The 17,110-nt window shown below is 41.9% G+C and overlaps 1 protein-coding gene across 1 annotated transcript in view; it reads right to left on the bottom strand.

Annotated features, from left to right (window-relative positions):
- Positions 1-17,110, bottom strand: part of NELL1 (neural EGFL like 1) — a gene marked incomplete in the record, with an annotated part of 387,865 nt that overhangs the window by 150,178 nt on the left and 220,577 nt on the right. The window contains 1 exon segment of the mRNA XM_072422315.1: positions 5,507-5,632. Within this exon segment, the coding sequence (XP_072278416.1) occupies positions 5,507-5,632 (126 nt within the window).

Here is a 17,110-nt window from a genome sequence, read left to right as displayed (position 1 = left end):
TTATAATCATTTCTAATATTTTCATATTGAATAAAGTAGTCAATAGTTAAAGCAGTGTTTCTCACCCAAGCCCAGGAACTTGGCTGTCCAGAAAAAAAGGGGGAAAAATTGTGTTGCCCTCCCTCTCCAAAAGAATATGCAACCCCCTTCTCCAAGCAATACCACCCCCATACCCCCCTAGCCCCCCGGAACCTGGATGGCCAGAAAATAGAAAGAAAAGAATTTGTGGCCCCCTTGCTCTGTCCTAACTAGGGCACCTGAAACCTGACTGGCCAGAGAAAAAAGGGGCAAAGAATGTGCCCATATAATGAACCTGGTTGGATTCAAAGGTGATCCTGCACTGCTAGGTGTTATGAGACAAAAATCTACATACCCCAATCAAACATAAATCATTGGGATTGACACTCACACATTTTTATAACATGGCAGGTCTATGGTAGTGTTTCCCTACCAGGGTTTCTGCAGGGGTTGCTGGGGGTCCCCTGAGTAATGAGCAATTTGCACCTCTCAGGTCAGTTTATATGACCCCAATGATCTTGTTGGCTATTTGTAAGGGTGACATTCTTCCCAATGGTAATGTAAGAGGAATTCTTCCCACTGACCACCAAGTTAATGTATTATAAATATTGTCAGGGGTTCCTTGAGACCGGAATGTTTTTGTCAAGGGTCCCCCATGTTAAAAAGAAGGGCTTACTTAAAGCCATGTTTTTGAATTTTTAGAATTGTTGACTTGGTGATCTCTATATCGATTTGCTGGTAACCAATAGGTTAGGGTTAATGATATAGGTAATGATTAGTCCAAATACTCACCTGGCCGGGATAGGTTGTTCTCTACACAGCTGTAGTTCCTGAAGGATCTCGTTCATTTGACCCCACCAATTCAATGGCACCATATGTATGGGGACTGGTAATATGAACCCCCAATGATGACTAGGCACATCTATGGGTAAGTTAGAAGTCCTCCATAACGTCCCTTTAGGACTTTTCATCCAGCGTTTCAGAGCAGCAAATATATTATCTTGTAAAAACATTGGTGAATTATTAGGAGCGGAATACACAGAGGCCCCGTATAAATATAACATTACCATTTTGGCTCTTTTACAGGGGAGAATTATCATTCTGAACTCATAACGGCAGCATGAAATAAGAGGTACATTAGCATAATGTTACTAATGAATATAGGTTAAGGGTAATGGTGAATATTGAGCGAGCCGATGAAAACTGCCCTACGGTTAGCTACGGTGTGGGTTCTCCAAAGACTGCGCTGGACACCGGTCAGGAGGAGCGAAGGAAATTATCTTCACCTTTGTGGGAATAATAAATCTGAAGCGTTATGAATCTATTGTCATCTATTGATTCTGGAAGCCCTAAAATCATCGATACAGCACCTGACCTAATGCAGTGTCTGGAAGCATGGGCAAAGGGAAAGCCAATGAGGATTCCCGGGACTACCCTTGGATGGGCAACCCATGCTGAACCTTGTTAGCCTATTGGGAGCCAGCTGAACGACAATACAGCTCTATAGGGGGAATCCAGATAGCAGATCAAAATAAATCATTTTAGTTTTTCGTCTTGAAACATTCTGTCCTTTTTGTTTTTCTAAAAATAAAAATGATTGAGTTCCCATATTTCTTTTCTTTTTTTTGCAGGGCTCTGCATATTCTAATGCCTGTGGCTACAATTCATGCTACAAGTCTTCATTTGTAGCCACCCCATCGTGCTGATAAGTGTGACCACGCCCATCCATGATACACATTGCAAGCTGACATCATTATGCTGCCCTCTAGTGTTCAACTAAAAATAGTGAAAACCACATTATAGCATTTGGCGCCTTAAGTGTAGGATGTTGTCTCCCTATGGAGTGCCATCAGATTGCATATTGCTATGCCGTAAGTGATATCTCAGTTTGGTGAATCCAATATATTCTTTGGGTGATTGTAAAAATACTGTAGACATGCTGACTTCACTGTCTGACATACCGGTGACCACTAGGGGGAGGCCCCTTAATTATAAAAACACAGCATCAGCAGCTAAGTGCAAAACAGAGAATTTTCATTAAACTTTACAAAAATGAACATTTACTGAAAAGTCCCGATACTTAAATCTGACACAATTCTCTCCACAGCCCATTATAGTTATTTTGATCACAAAATGACATTTAAATTACTGTTTATGTTTTTCATCTTTTTTTTTGCTCCTCACAGCTCTGCAGAAGAATACATTATGTTGTTTTATCACTTCGATGTTATCTAACAGAAATGGAATTGTAAAAAAAAAAAATGCGTAATATCGAGAAAGCATTAAAAATAGCCAGACCGCGACAAATGCATCTAAAAATGGAGCCACGATTCAGCAGAGAGCCCCTTAAATAACTGGGGAGGGAGGGGAGCGAGCTGAGGTTGATTGCGAAAAGCACTCAGGACTTGAATTCCATAATTCATATGTCACATCAAATCTCTGCATTATCGTATCTCCATTATGGCAAGCCGGGGCCCGTAATCCTAACATTATTATAGGTGGATTTATGAATAGCTTGAATGGTGTTTTTGCCACTAAAGTAAAAACAGAAAGATTACAGGCCCGAGTCATAATAGAACTTATTACTGTCATCGCCATCCTGACATTTATGCAAATTGCTGGGGATTTGTGCAGGATCTGTCCAACATGCAGGGAGGTCGGGGTGCTGCATGGGGCAGCTTTGCCTCCTATCAGAGGTCTGTATGTGAAATAAGGAGATTGTGCTTCTATCACAAAGCAGAAAAGAGATGGGGAAACTTTTGGATCTATTTTTGTTCAGTGAAACTTTGTTTTCAAAAATTGAGAACTTTTAGAATTTGGAAGCTTAGCTGAAGCCAATGGAAATCTGGACGAAGGTCCAACGCATACAATACGAGGTCTGTCTATGAAATAACAAGATTGTGTTTCTATCTCTAGCACAAAGCAGGGAGATGATTCTGATCTGTTCTCATGAATGTGTAAACTTCTCCAAACACGCAGGAAAATGTCGGCACTCCCTGCCATTTAGTTGGTTATTAGTCACCAATCAATGCCGCTGTGTTCCCCCTCATGTGCTGAAATCAAAAGAAGTGTAAAAGTTCAGCAAAGCATCAATTTGAAACTTATAGCAAATTTAGAAATGTTTGTTTCCTCCGGAAGTTCTGTATGGGATCACAGACAGGCCGGTCCAGGCAGCGTCAGCAACAGGTAATCCAAACAGAATATCACACCACCAGCAGGCTGAATGCTACAACAGGCAATTGGTCCCTGGAAGCTGAAAGTTCTAAAGGACCAGTAGCCAATGGCAGGGCAAGATCATAGCCGGGAACTAATGCACTCATTGGCTGCAACACAAACTCTAAAATCCCATTCAGCAGTGCTCAGTTTCAATGTATGTGCAGGGGATGCTGAAACAAGCACATGCACAGCTGGAGGGAACCGAGGATCCCGCAGGCTGCAAAGCAGAGGACAGACAACTAAAAGATTGCTGCTGTAAATAGAGAAGTTGGAGGTAACAAACAGAGCTGGATTATCGTCTCCTAACAGATACACCTGTGTCGGCCAATCTATAAACCTTTTTCAGGATCAGTGAATCTCAGTAATTGTGCAGCACTGCAGAGCAGGCAGCAGTGTCTGAGTATATATTTAGTGAATATGTCCTCCCCTCCGTATATAATTACAAGCCACTCGCAGGTTTTTGAAGCAATAACGCAGACCGATAAGATTATTAACATGAGCTGATCTCCTTCACACATTTATCAGGAAATTATTGTAACGACAATGATTTCCCCATTAACGCATCTTGGCTGCTGACTCCCATGTAACTCGGCAATTTGCATGCAGACCAGCTGGGATTGAAAGAAGGAATAACTCCGCAAGGGCAATTAAAAGAGGTGACCACAGACTATCAGCTCCATTAGCACTGCTGAAAGCCAAAATAATGCACAATCAGGAAAGGAAAAACATTTGGCGTGAACATTCTTTCTCACCGCCGGGCCACAGACTTCACAGAGCTCAATAAACAGACGTCCCTGCAGAAAGCTTCAATCTGACTGCACATAATTAAAATGAAGAGACTCTGATATTCGGAGAAGTTGGGAAGATGGACGCTCTAAAATCATTTTAGGGGAGAAGACCGGAGAAAGAATGAGGGCCACCGAATTCCAAAGGTGCCAAAATACCCAACAACCAGGAATGAGTAAAATCTGATGACATTAAGGACATTTCATCCATTAAAATTATTGTGCTGAAACAAACAAATATCCAACAGCATCGCCAACTGTCATATTATTAATATTACATTGCCACCACTGGCATTTATTGCCCGCATATTGCTACAATTGCCCTTTATTGTTCATATACTTTCTAAGATGCCCATTTATTGTCCATATATTGACACAATTGTCCAGGTATTCTCTCAACTATGTTTAGAAATTGACACAGATGCCCATTAATTGTTTGAATGTTGCTGTCCCCATATTGACACAATTGCTTATTTTATTTCTATATTTTCCAAATTCCCATTTCATGCCCACATATTGACACAACTGCCAATTTATTGTATGTGTATTGCCATGATTGCCACTTGTTACCTATTTAGAGCCATTTCACACTTGTGGCTATCTGCATTGTGCTACACAGGCTCAGCTATGCCCCCAACCTGTCCTATTTACCCGAATGGGAGTGGTTGAGAACCATTTGCACATAGTGGATCATGATGGGCAACAGGTTGCTTCTGGCCATGTGGGAGCTTTTCCTGGAAGGAACAAAGAACCATACCACAACCCCCAGTAACTTAAAGTCTTATTGCTGCTCCTGGGTGCACAGAAGCAGTTTGCTACATGCCTGGGAGTAGATAACCATGCGGTTTTCCACCACAAGTGCAAGTGGTGCATTTTGTCATAATTGCTCATTAATTACCCATTTATGGTATAGGGAACATCTGATTGCCTCATGGAATCAGGAAGGATTTTTTTCCCGTTGGAATAAAATGTTTTAGGGGTTTTTTGCCTTCCTTTTGATCAACTATATCCCTAAGGTTTTATATCAGGGAGTTGTTTATTTCCCCAGTGGTTGAACTTGATGGACTTTTCAACCTGGTCTTGATCCTGGTCTTCAAAACGGTCTCAACCTGACTTACTATGTAACAACAGAATGCACAGGATGTTGGATCGCGGAATTGCTTGCCGGATTTACAAGTTTTGTGTGCAATGGTTGAAAAGATCTAACAAAACTTTAACAATAGTTTATTTAACGAATCAAAAGGTAGAAAATAAAAGGAGTTTGGGTTTACATATAGGAGGCTCAGTATAGGTCACTATCATGGTTTTAGCACAAATTGGGGCCACACGCTGCTATGGGTAACCCCCCAAATCAATCCATCTTCTAATATCATGTTAATCCATTGGCTTATGGCTATAAAAACTTTGCTTCCTCCACACTGATTAGAAAAATGGTTCTGTCATATTACTCCTGCAGATTGCTCAGCGTGTGCTGCAGTTCCTCCTACCTGTGCAGGAGAAGTCATCCACCCGGGTGTATCCTGAGACGCAGTCACAGCGGTAAGATCCCGGTAAATTGACACACATGGTATTGGCTTGACAGTAATGCATTTTGGCAGCGCATTCATCAATGTCTGCAATGAGACAGAACAAAGCAAACAAAACATTAGCCAGGAAACAATAAACCAATACGGCTTTGTTTTAATTAGCATTTCACCGCACAAAGCTTTAACTAGAAGCCTGAAAACAAAATAATCAACAAATGCAACTATGGGCGCACAAGGCGGCCAACCCTAAGTCATGTGCTCCAATGCAGCATTTATTTTACACTATAGTGAGCTTTTATCCCCAGTGGCCTTGGTAATGCTTCCAGCGAGGGCCACAGTGGCACCATTCTAGCTGCTTGAACCCAGCTCCATCCACCCACAGATACAATAGAAGAAAATTTAAATTTATATTCATTCCATACTATACCGGAGAATTTATTATTTTATACCGCTCCATTACAAATAGGTTAGGGAAAAGGTATTTAGGATGAGGTTGGGTGGAGGATATTGTAGTCGTACAATCTCAGGGACTTTGCACTCCCAGATATTTTAGGATTTATTGTTGCATGAGCCCCCACAAAGCTTGTAAATGAAGCGTTAAATCACATACAAATCCACAGAATCCATGAACCATGGAGAAAGACAAGTATATAGATCCCGATCGCAAGAAAATTATTCTCAATGCAAGGATTGGAGAGTGACATTTAACCGTCATGCTGGGATTAGGCCGCACGGTGCAGTTAGATGTTTATATCAGGAGAGGGTTATGTTTGACATTTTCCTCGATTAGAATCCTCAGTAGAGATCAAGGAATCTTCTGTCTGGGTGCCATATCCGTGTCTTACATGACTTTCTACATGCTGTAGCCTCCCAGCAATGCGCACCATGCATGGTGAACTAAAGTCATCTGTAGGGATGGGATGATTTCAGACGCAGTGCACCTAACAATACTTCTGCTAATTCCCATGCACTGAATAATGGTCATATATTTACACTCAAAAAGCCTGTATCATTTCTAATGTATTCAATAATATTATAGCTGGAAAGGATGGGGGAACTTTTGGATCTGTTGCGGCTCAGTGGAACTTTGTTTTAAAAAATTGAGAACTTTTGAAAGCTTAACTTAAGCAATGGAAATCTGAATCAGGTTCCAACGAATACAATACGAGGTCTGTCCATGAAATAACAAGATTGGGTTTCTATCTTTAGCACAAAGCAGTCAGATGATTCTGATCCCTTGCCATGAATGTATAACTTCTCCAAACATGCAGGACAAACGCCGGCACTCCCTGCTGTTTAGTTTGTTGTTAGTCGCCATTTAATGCCATTGTGTTTCCCTTCATGTGCTGAAATCATGAGTATGAGTATCAAGTATAAAAGTTGAGCAAATAAATTTGAAATTTATAGCAAATGTAGAAATTTATGTTGCCTCCAGGAGTTCTGTACGGGATCACAGACAAAGGCCGGTCCAGGCAGCGTCAGGAACAGGTAATCACAGCCGTGCTCATTCGTTTTTTAAAACATGAAGGCGTCATTTTGGCAGAATGGGTTCCAGAAAGCACAACAGTGACCCAACATTATTATAAGGAAGATAAAGCTGAGAGAAAGAGTCAGGAAAAGACGGCAGAAATGTGGGAAATGGTTTCATTCTTCATCAGGACAATGCTCCTTCCGTGACCGACAAACACATTACTACGCTGGAACATCCTCCATATTCACAGGATTTGGCACCTTGAGACTTTTGTCTCTTTTTTTTAATTAGAGATGAAAGGAGCACCCTTTATATCAATAGATGCAGGAAAGAAAAAAATCATCAGAAACTGATCTGCTCCACACCTTCCACCAGTGGAAAACAAGACGGCTTCATTGTGAATAGAGAGAATATTGAAGGGGGCAAACATTAGAATTGTCATAGAAATAACTAAATGTCAATTATTATATTAATCTCATTATTTCATAGACAGACCTTGTAGTTAACTTCTGGCTATGAATGAAAGATCCTGGACAGCGTTTACCTGATCTCTAGAATACACCTAGCAGTCTATAAAGGACTATTTTATCAAAAAAGTTAAAGTTTGTGGAGTATAACAAATCCAGACTGTTCTCTAACTTCAGATGTATTTCTCCATGTATGGTTTGGAAAACTCCTGGCTGAAAAATTTAAACCACCTAAGACACTTCCTCTAAAAATTCCACCAGGGGTACAGAAGGGTTGGACCTGGTGGCCATGGCAGTTGAGCTGAAGGTGCTCAGCAGAAGCAGAGGTAGAAATGGCTTTGATGCAGCCTTTGTTCCCTTCTTCCCAAAGGCCTTTTGGAAATGTGGACCCTGAAAGGAATATATTTTTGCTGAGTTTTGAATTTAAGTTGTTTTTGTGTTTTTTGCTATATTTTGCAAATAATTGAGTTGTGTCGAAACTAGTTATATCCTCCTTATCAGTAGGTCAATATTTGCTCCATCCTTATCTTGAAGTTCTTACCTTGAAACATCTTGCTCAGCGAAGTTGTTAATTAAGTTTCCTGTTACTGACTAACTACTAAAGCTGCGTACACACTTCCAATTTTTATCGTTGGAAATGAACGACCGATTGGCCAAAAATCGTTCGTAAAAAAAGTAACCAACGACGCCGACGAACGAGGATAGTTGTTGGAAATGAACGACCGGACCGGCGGATCGGATTGGACGACGATCGTTGACCATCTATCGTGTGTACTGTCGTTCAGTGATCGTCCATGGTCTGAGCACGAACGTTCGCTAACTTCCTGTGGTGCACGTCACTTCCTGTATCGTTCAAACGATCGCATCTATCGTGTGTACAATATCTTTAAACGATCGTGTCGTTATCTGTATGTACAGGATCGGTGCCATACGATCGTTCGCAGATATCATGCAGGATCGTTCGTCGTTCGTTTACCAACGATAAAAATTGGAAGTGTGTACGCAGCTTAAGTGTCTTCCACCTTGTTGTCTGACTATATAAACTGTGATGTGAAAATAAAGTTCCGAGGCAGGATATAACTATATGCTTAAGTTGTGTGTTGTGTTAATCACTGCTCCCAACGCGTTGAAAACAGAGGTCACGATAGGGAGGGAAATATTGGTCTGGGATCAATAGGAAATCGCCTTAACAGACCCCCAAAAGATTTTATCTTTACACCCTGGTAGAATTTTGAAAAGAAAATGTTCAGGTTGTGTTTGGCTCCATCATCTCATCAGGTCTGTATAACACAACATTTTATACCTGGTTTCCATTACATTTTCGTGGTTTGGTAATATTTACTGTTTGAAATGGAGCTTGTGCAAAACGTTCGATAAACCACATGGCCTTGTACAGCAATATGTGCACCAACATAAAAACATTTCGTACAACCCCATCTGAAATCAAAATAATGTCATAAACAGCAAAAAGAAACTTGAGACCCTTTTTTAAAGATCTGTTGGATGTCTGTACGTAATGTAATAATGAATGAAAACCAACCATTGTGCATGTGGAGGAAAAAGACATCAAGCATAAAAAAAAAACATGGAAGAGGCAGTAGGTGAGCAAGATGAGATGAGATCCATTCTTGGGGCCAAGATGGGTTCACATCAGACTTTTTAGAACTTTAAAATGACTGGGGTAGGACCTCTGAGCTGGTCAGATAATTAGGAAGAGCCCAAAGGCTGCTCCAAAGCCATTATATCTCATATCTGCCTCTGCCTGAGCACCCTAAGCTTGACTGCCAGTGCCATTAAGTCCGACCCTTCCATATTGGTACCCCTGGTAGAGTTTTTAAAGGAAGGGATTGGGAGTTTTAATTGGGGATGCAAGAAGCCCCCTAAACCCTTTGAGGTGGCACCAGAAGTTGGACCTTTGGATCTTATGAAATTCTGTCCAGCTAGTTCATTCTAAAGGGTCTATAATCTGGTCCAGCCAGTCTTGTGATCCAAGCACAACATAGCCATAGATCTGAATATCTCTGCAGCTGCAATGAAGCATAGAAAAGATTATATCTTTAGACTTTTGACTTTGGTAAATGAGTATGAGCGATGACTCCCCCCATCAGTCAAGGGGGTCAGTGGAGGTCTCTAATCACACAGCAAGTTACCCATCACCCGCAGGAACTGGAGACAACCCTGACCCACCTATAACAAATCCTGACAGCTACCACCAACACCAAATTAAATAAAATCCCCATCAGCCACTGAAAAGGAAAAATGATTGAGTACTTCTTGCTTATGCAACCTCCTAAAAACAAAGCCCGCAGGCAAAGGCCGAGGTTCCCCAGTCAAAGAAAAAAAAACCCTTATCCATCTCTGCACAATTTCTCAAATGTTCTTACATCAAAACCAGAAAAGACAACGAAAGACTTTCATCCCCTGGGGACATTTATTTCATTCAGCTAGCAGAAACGAAGAGTTAAAAAGGGGACATTCATATGAAAAACTGCGTCGGGACAATTAAACGCACCGCGGGAATGAAAGTTTCTGACTGAGCTCTCCCATTAAGAGCGCAGAACACCGCTGCCCTGCTAATGACATACAAAGACAGTGGAACGCTGGCGCACGCCATCAGAATACTGAAGAGCAGACGCATTCCTCATCGTGCATCCTTCCAGGTTTGTAGTTTGGTTTTCCTGATAAAATTTTCTCTTCCACTAAATATTTTTACATTTTAGGAAGTCGCATTGGAAATTAACGTAAGAACCTATGCTGCAGAACTGCTGTGACCCGCCAAGAGGAGGGGAGGATTTTAAGTTTGCAAATCTGAGCTTCCCAAATTTAAACACGAGAGAAGAAAGCGGATAAGCCTGGGGAGAGATGAGGAGAATTCAGGACGGGTGATATAAAGGAGTCACATTGTAGCTACAGAGATAGAAGGCCAGAATGTAGGCCGAGCTTGGAAAAGGAACCCACAGGTGTCATTTGTCCTCACATGACCTCACATTGACCTGAAAGCCTTAATGCACCTGAAGGGTATTTTATTGGATGGGCAGAAAGTCTTTTAGGGCCTTTATGCTACATGTGACCCGAGTGGGGCAAATTTCCCCTCTTTTCCCTGGGACCACATGTGCACATGTTAAGGTCATTTTTAATATTTAGGAACGCCTGATGGCTCAGCCTTAAAGGGTCCTTGTTAGGAACTTCCTGTTAAAGGGTGACAAAGCCCCTCTGCCAACTGTTTTGAGTTGTCATCATGTCAAACATACTGGAATACATGTAGAGAGAAGCAGCTTGGAGTTGAGGCCTTTCAGACCTGCAGGTCATCCTTTTCTAGTTTACAAATGATGTACCTGCAGTTGACGTACCTTTGAAATTGATTTACTTCTGACCTGACACCTATGCACTCACCTGGAGTTTATGCCCTTTTGATCTTTAATTGCTCTGCTTCTGATCTGCCGTTGATCAGTTTCTGACCTGCAGTGAATGTCCTGCAATTGATCTACTTCTGACTTGTAGTTCGGCTTCTGACCTTTGGTTGACCTGCAGTTCATCCACTTTGGACTTGCCGTTGTTCTTTTTCTTACCTGCAGTGTATGTACATTTGTCCTACAACTGATGGACCTCTGACCTGTAGTTCATATAATTCTGGTTTTAAGTTTGGCTTCTGACCCATAACCTACACATAATGTACCTCTGACCTGCAGTTCATCCACTTTGGGCTTGCAGTTTGTTCTTTTCTGACCTGCGGTTGATGTAATTATACTTAGCAGTTTATTTCTGACCTATAGTTGACCTCATCTGACCTGCACCTAATGTATTTTTGTCCTGCGCATGAAGTACATCTGATTTGCAGTGGTTTATCTGTGACCTGCAGATGACCTCCCTTTAGGCTGGTTTGGCATTAACTCATATGAAGTTGGGAATAGCAGTTTAGAACACGAGTTCATGCACAATGGCCCTTACATATTCCAAATAATATTTAAATAAGACTCCACGTTCCCTTCATGTTAAATCTAACACTCTGACCCGCTCATGCAAAATGTTTGATTTTTTCTTCCCCTGACGATTCCATTATAAGATCTGGCAGAAGTCCTCCAGTCCCCCCGGCGTTATAAGTGCCACCCGAGAATTGTAGCCGGACTTTATCTCCACTTTGCATACCCTGCCCGTGTCCTATCTGTGTCCCCTGTACTGACTACCCAACTCCTTCCGTTCGGCTCAGATGCTATCAGCCGATGATAAATTGGAGCGAGCTACTTCTATAATTGATCTGGAATCTCCGCGCCCTCGGCAACCTTTCACTGTGGCATTTTCCAGGTCTGTATCTCTCTGAAAAATGAAATGCAGATAAAAACATTGGCGGCTTATTGTGCCGCCTCCCCCCTTCCCGGATCAGCCGTACGATCGGGTCCATCAATCCCGCCGATGCTTCTAATTTGTAACTAAGTTACAAATAAATAGCAGCGATGACGGCTGCATTGTAGCTCCTGACTGGCGGACTAAATCATTCCGTTTCCGGGCAATTAGCAAGCAATAAAACCCTCTCTGCAGGATGTCGATGCCGCGGATCATTTTAACAATGCCCAATGAATTTGTTAATAATACAAAGTAATAAATCTGCCCCCCTAACTACCTTTCAATCCTGCACAGTTGTACTGGCTCCGGATATTACTCTGATTTCACTGCACACTGTAAGCTTCTCATAATATGCATTAGAAACTGCAGCAAGTCCAAGCCCACTTCATTTCCTGACTGGAGGGCATCCAGTATCATCCATGCTCTCCAGTTTGTTTCTGACCCAATCCATTCAATCATAAAAGCTCACATGTGGGCATCACTGCAGCTTTCTGGCTCCTGGAAGCTCTGTGCAGCACCCTATCTATCAGCCCCACCTAGCAGTCAGGATGTGCCTGCAATCTACAAAACAATGTTGTCAATGAAAGTGGGGGGAAGGGGGCACTGCTAATATCTTCATTTAAGGATCTAGAGGTGTAAGTGTCTGCCCGGTGCGTCCGTCTCCACCATTGCATATGCACAACGGACACATCAATCCCTTGGAAGGTTTCAATTGGCTTACTGAAGTTTTTGTTTTCTTTAGTGTCTAAAGGACACTAAAATATAATTAACCTTGTGAAAGCAGGTACAGAAAGTATTGCATTAGATGCTCATTATCCATCACAAGGAGGAGGAGGACTGCACAGAGGGGCCACTGAGCAAGAGCCCGGACACTCCTCAGACAGCAGGTCCTTCTCCATTCAACATCCACCTGCATGCCTGTCCTTCTTCCATGTCCATGTGTCTGGCTTATACCATCCCAATGCACCAATATAGGAAGCACAAAGTGAACCTGGTCTGTAGCAGGTGAATAAATTCTCCCAGCAATCCCTGTGATGGTCACAACTTCCTTTCAAGACTCTTTAATGTCATTGGCTTTTACTTTGCTGCTCACCACGGTGGCTGTTGAGCAGGACTGCCATCAGAAAATGGCCCCATATAAGTAAAATTCTTGGGCCTAAGATTAAAAATGTCAAATGCTTTTGATCAGGGCCCAGTAGATAAGTACCCCTTCTTTCTCCCTTGATGGTAGCCCTGGTGTGGATCCACTGGTTGGTTCTGCAGAGGGCCCCTCTAGTCAATTTTGCACAGGGGCCCCCTGTTGGCTGCATCTTCCACTGCCTTTAGGCTTCAATCCAGTGGTTTTGCTTAGTGTGCAAGCCAGGGAGCATTCCCTAAATCTCCTGTGAATTGTCAGGTGAAAGTGAAAGGCTGTAACAAGGAACAATTTGTTTTACACAATAAAATGTCTGAGAACTGGACCAGGATTTACAATACATGAGGTGCATAGTGATCCTGGATGATGCCCCAACAGAGATGGCGCCATCCTTCTGGGGTGAAAAGCAGATAAGGGGCATTGTCATCTCTGTAGGAGGCAAAAAAACAACTGGAAATCTCAAACCAACACAGTACGTAGCTGGCACTTAATAATGGACACTAATATCTGGGCAGCAGGGTGGCTCAGTGGTTAGCACTCCAGCCTTTGCAGCACTGGGTCCCAGGTTCTAATCTCAGCCAGGACACTATCTGCATGGAGTTTGCAGGTTCTCCCCGTGTTTGTGTAGGTTTCCTCCGGGTACTCCGATTTCCTCCCACATTCCAAAAACATGCAGTAAGGTTAATTTTCTTCCCCCCAAAATTGACTTTAGACTGTAATAATGACATATGACTATGGCGGGGACATTAGATTGTAAGCTCCTTTGAGGGACAGTTAGTGACATGACTATGGACTATGGACACCGCTGCATAATATGATGGCGCTATATAAATACTGTGTAATATTAATAAAAATATGATATTGATGGTAAGTCCACTTTAACCAACTTCGGACACTTCTCAGGGATCAGTAGAAATTAACTGCCAGGAGCTATGACAATTAAATGAAATTAAAACAAAAAAATGATGCGTAGAGGAAGCTATGGAATAAAAGTAAGGCATTAGATGGCCTCTTTTAATGTTCGTTCACTGATTCGGGTTACTTTAACCTCCAGGCGACCCTGGAGCCGCATAGAAAAAGAAACAGATTTAGGATTATTTCGGCTGAGATTATTTTTAATTGGCTGTTGAGAAACTGGAAAAGAATAAAAAAAATAAAATAAAACTCATTAACACTTGGCTGGCGACATTGACGCTACGCATGGCAAAGACATTAATGGAAAAATTGAAATGAGAGAGAGGCAAATCAGATATTAAATGCATCACCTCTCGGGACATGATATGTGATAAAGTCACTGGCCTGGAACTTTGGTTATTATATCTGGGTCGTAAAAAGTAAATAAATAAAAATGGCTTCTGTCAGCAGCCAGCGGTGGGAAGGTGCGGAACGAAGGGTTGGTTTATAAAAATTGGTTATGTGAATGTTGATTTTATATATTTTAATGTGCATTGTGGGGTGACCGTACGTCTGCTAAACTTTTCTGTATTTACTGAAAATTTGTATTAAAATGGAACTAAACCAATTTTATGCTCACATGTCCCCGTTCCATCGTGGTAGCCGAATTCTACCTTGATTTGATCTTCAGCCATCATGATTGGCTGGGCTGGTATGACGCAACTCCTGCGCATGTGCGTCGGAGTTCATTCAGCCCCAACAGCTGCAGGGGAAGCCTAGATGTTTTGGATATCCTGGCACCCAACACCAATCTGCACAGCTCAGCAAATTTTGGCAAAGAAGATGGCGATCAGACAGGTAAGAATGCACCTGCCCTTTCTGCCATAAAGCCCTGCCTGATCCCAAATTTTTATTTTTTGGTATCATTCATAATTTGTAGGGGTGCAGGTATGTGTTTTTATAGGGGTTTACTCTGCCTATAAAACTCTCAGACACTCGACCTTGGTCACCCATTTTCTAGAGTTGGACAAATTTGCCTTTGGTTTGCTGAATAGGCCCAGTGTTCACATGGATTCATAACCAAATTAAAATCCCATTGAAGTCAATACCAGAAGCAATCTCAACCAACACTGCAAGCTCAACCAATTAGAGCACAGCTCAGCAAATTGGGGGGGGGGGGGGGGCACTGCTCAGCCAATTAGGGCACAGCTCAGCCAATTGGGGCACAGCTCAGCCAATTGGGGCACAGCTCAGCCAATTGGGGCACAGCTCAGCCCAGCAGACTAGATTTGAAGACCTTACAGATCTTTTTTAACATTGAACCAGATCTTTTAAATAGGGTTTGGGATCTTTCTGGATAGTATATGTGTCACCGAGCATGTTTTACCTTCTCCTATCCATTAAACTTCCTCTGAAGTGTGCCAAAAAAGAAAGGGGGCAAAAGTATGTAGTACACTTTCCATTTGACAAAAGACCAGACCCTCGTCTGCCCCCAACCATGGCAAGGGCCATTGTTGGAGGAGAGGTCCTTACCCCCACAATGAAATGCCTCTGTTGTAGGGGGTCTGTGGGTGGGCAGTGTATCTAGAATCTGTAAGTATCCTTTAATAAGGGGCCCCCTGATATCCACCCCCTCGCCCTGGTGACAAAACCATCTCTAGGTAGTTTGCAATTAACTTAAATATCCAGCAATTGTATTCTCTTAGCTTTGGTGATTTTATTTTTTTGTAAAAGTTTCTCTTTGTTGCATTTCTATCCCAATCTGATATTACAACATAATATCTCAGCTTGCAAAGTATTGGGGACACATAAAAGGGCATTTAAATGTTTTGTGATTATTGAAGAATTCATTTATTATAAAAATATTGTACTTGGAGATCAGCTTTTTCTGAACTGAAGATACTGCCATGGTGCCTCCAGCTGGGAATCATTGTCATTCTGTTATGTTATCTTTCAATACAAGTTCAGTTTTACTCTTGGTTGGGTCTAAAGGGCCCCCCTAACAGCTCTCTAGGGTCAGGGGTTAGGCAATGTACCCGCTGCCTCCCGAAATGTACAAGCACAAGATGCATCTATGATTCCTTTGCTGGGGTGGAAAGGTCGCGTTTGGCTATGAGCCGTGATGCAGCTTAGCGGCCGTAATATTCAGGGAGGGGAAAAAGCTTTCAGCCTGAAATTTGAAGATGTCATTTGTGAGGCTGAGTATTCTCTATGAAAAGTAACCAGGGAAAAAGTATAAAAGAGAGGAAATGAAAGAATCTAGGTTATTGCAAATCCTCAGCAAGGAGCTTTCATGTGTCACTCCAACTTAAAGAATTTTTGTCAACTAAAACAGGTTTTCTCGTAAGAGTCGGGAGATGAGAATGCGTCCTGGACAGAGATAAATTCCGACCTAATAAAATGTGCAGATTATGTTAAAGTGCTTGAAGATAGGAAAAAGGAGACATTATGAACTGGGTCAGATCTGTAAAAGGGCCAAAAAGTTATAAATGTTTAGTGATGGACGAGGTCTAACTGTGAAATCCGGTCAATATTCACTAAATCCACCATACCCAATATTGTGCAAGATGATTAGAGAAAGTTTCCTATCATTCTTCCAATTATAAAACAATCTAGACAAAATATTTTCATACAATTTTAAGAATTTTTTAAAGATTTTAATTTTCCAGTTTTCTTGGATTGTTTGCCAGCTTCTTACAATCAACTTTCACCCTAAAATTTTTCCACAGTGACCCATTGAGCTGCATCCACATTGCACTGATGGTGATGAAGTTAGAATATAGAAACTGCATGGGCTTGGGATCCCAAAGTGGATTTTTTTAAACATTAGACACAATTGTATGTATTTTGAAGGTTTAAATTATTGACACTCAAAGATTTGCTGTAAAATCCCAATTTTATCCAAAGTATGATATAAGTGAAAGACCTTATATTTGCTTATCCATACTCTGCTCAATCTTTATGCTCATTCACACTCAATAGAGTCCCAATGCAAGAACATGCAGGCTTGCCTTATGTCTTATGGTTTCAGTTGAATGTTTAATACTGCAACGCATTCTGATATGACATTGCAATGCTCTGCAGCACACAGAAATAAAGCAAGCTAGGGCACATATAAGGTCCCAGGATGTTGGGGGTGGCAATGGACTCACTTCCTGGAGCCTGGGTGGAGGTCTCTGGCACTGCACCTATCTCCTAATGCCTGGGTGGAGGTAACTGGCAATGGACTCACCTTCTGGAGCCTAGGTGGCGGTAGC

Source organism: Pyxicephalus adspersus, chromosome 9 (assembly GCF_032062135.1).
Source record: "Pyxicephalus adspersus chromosome 9, UCB_Pads_2.0, whole genome shotgun sequence".
Taxonomy (NCBI): Eukaryota; Metazoa; Chordata; class Amphibia; order Anura; family Pyxicephalidae; genus Pyxicephalus; species Pyxicephalus adspersus.
Note: the sequence above shows the minus strand (reverse complement) of the source record. Positions and strands in the feature narration are given on the sequence as shown.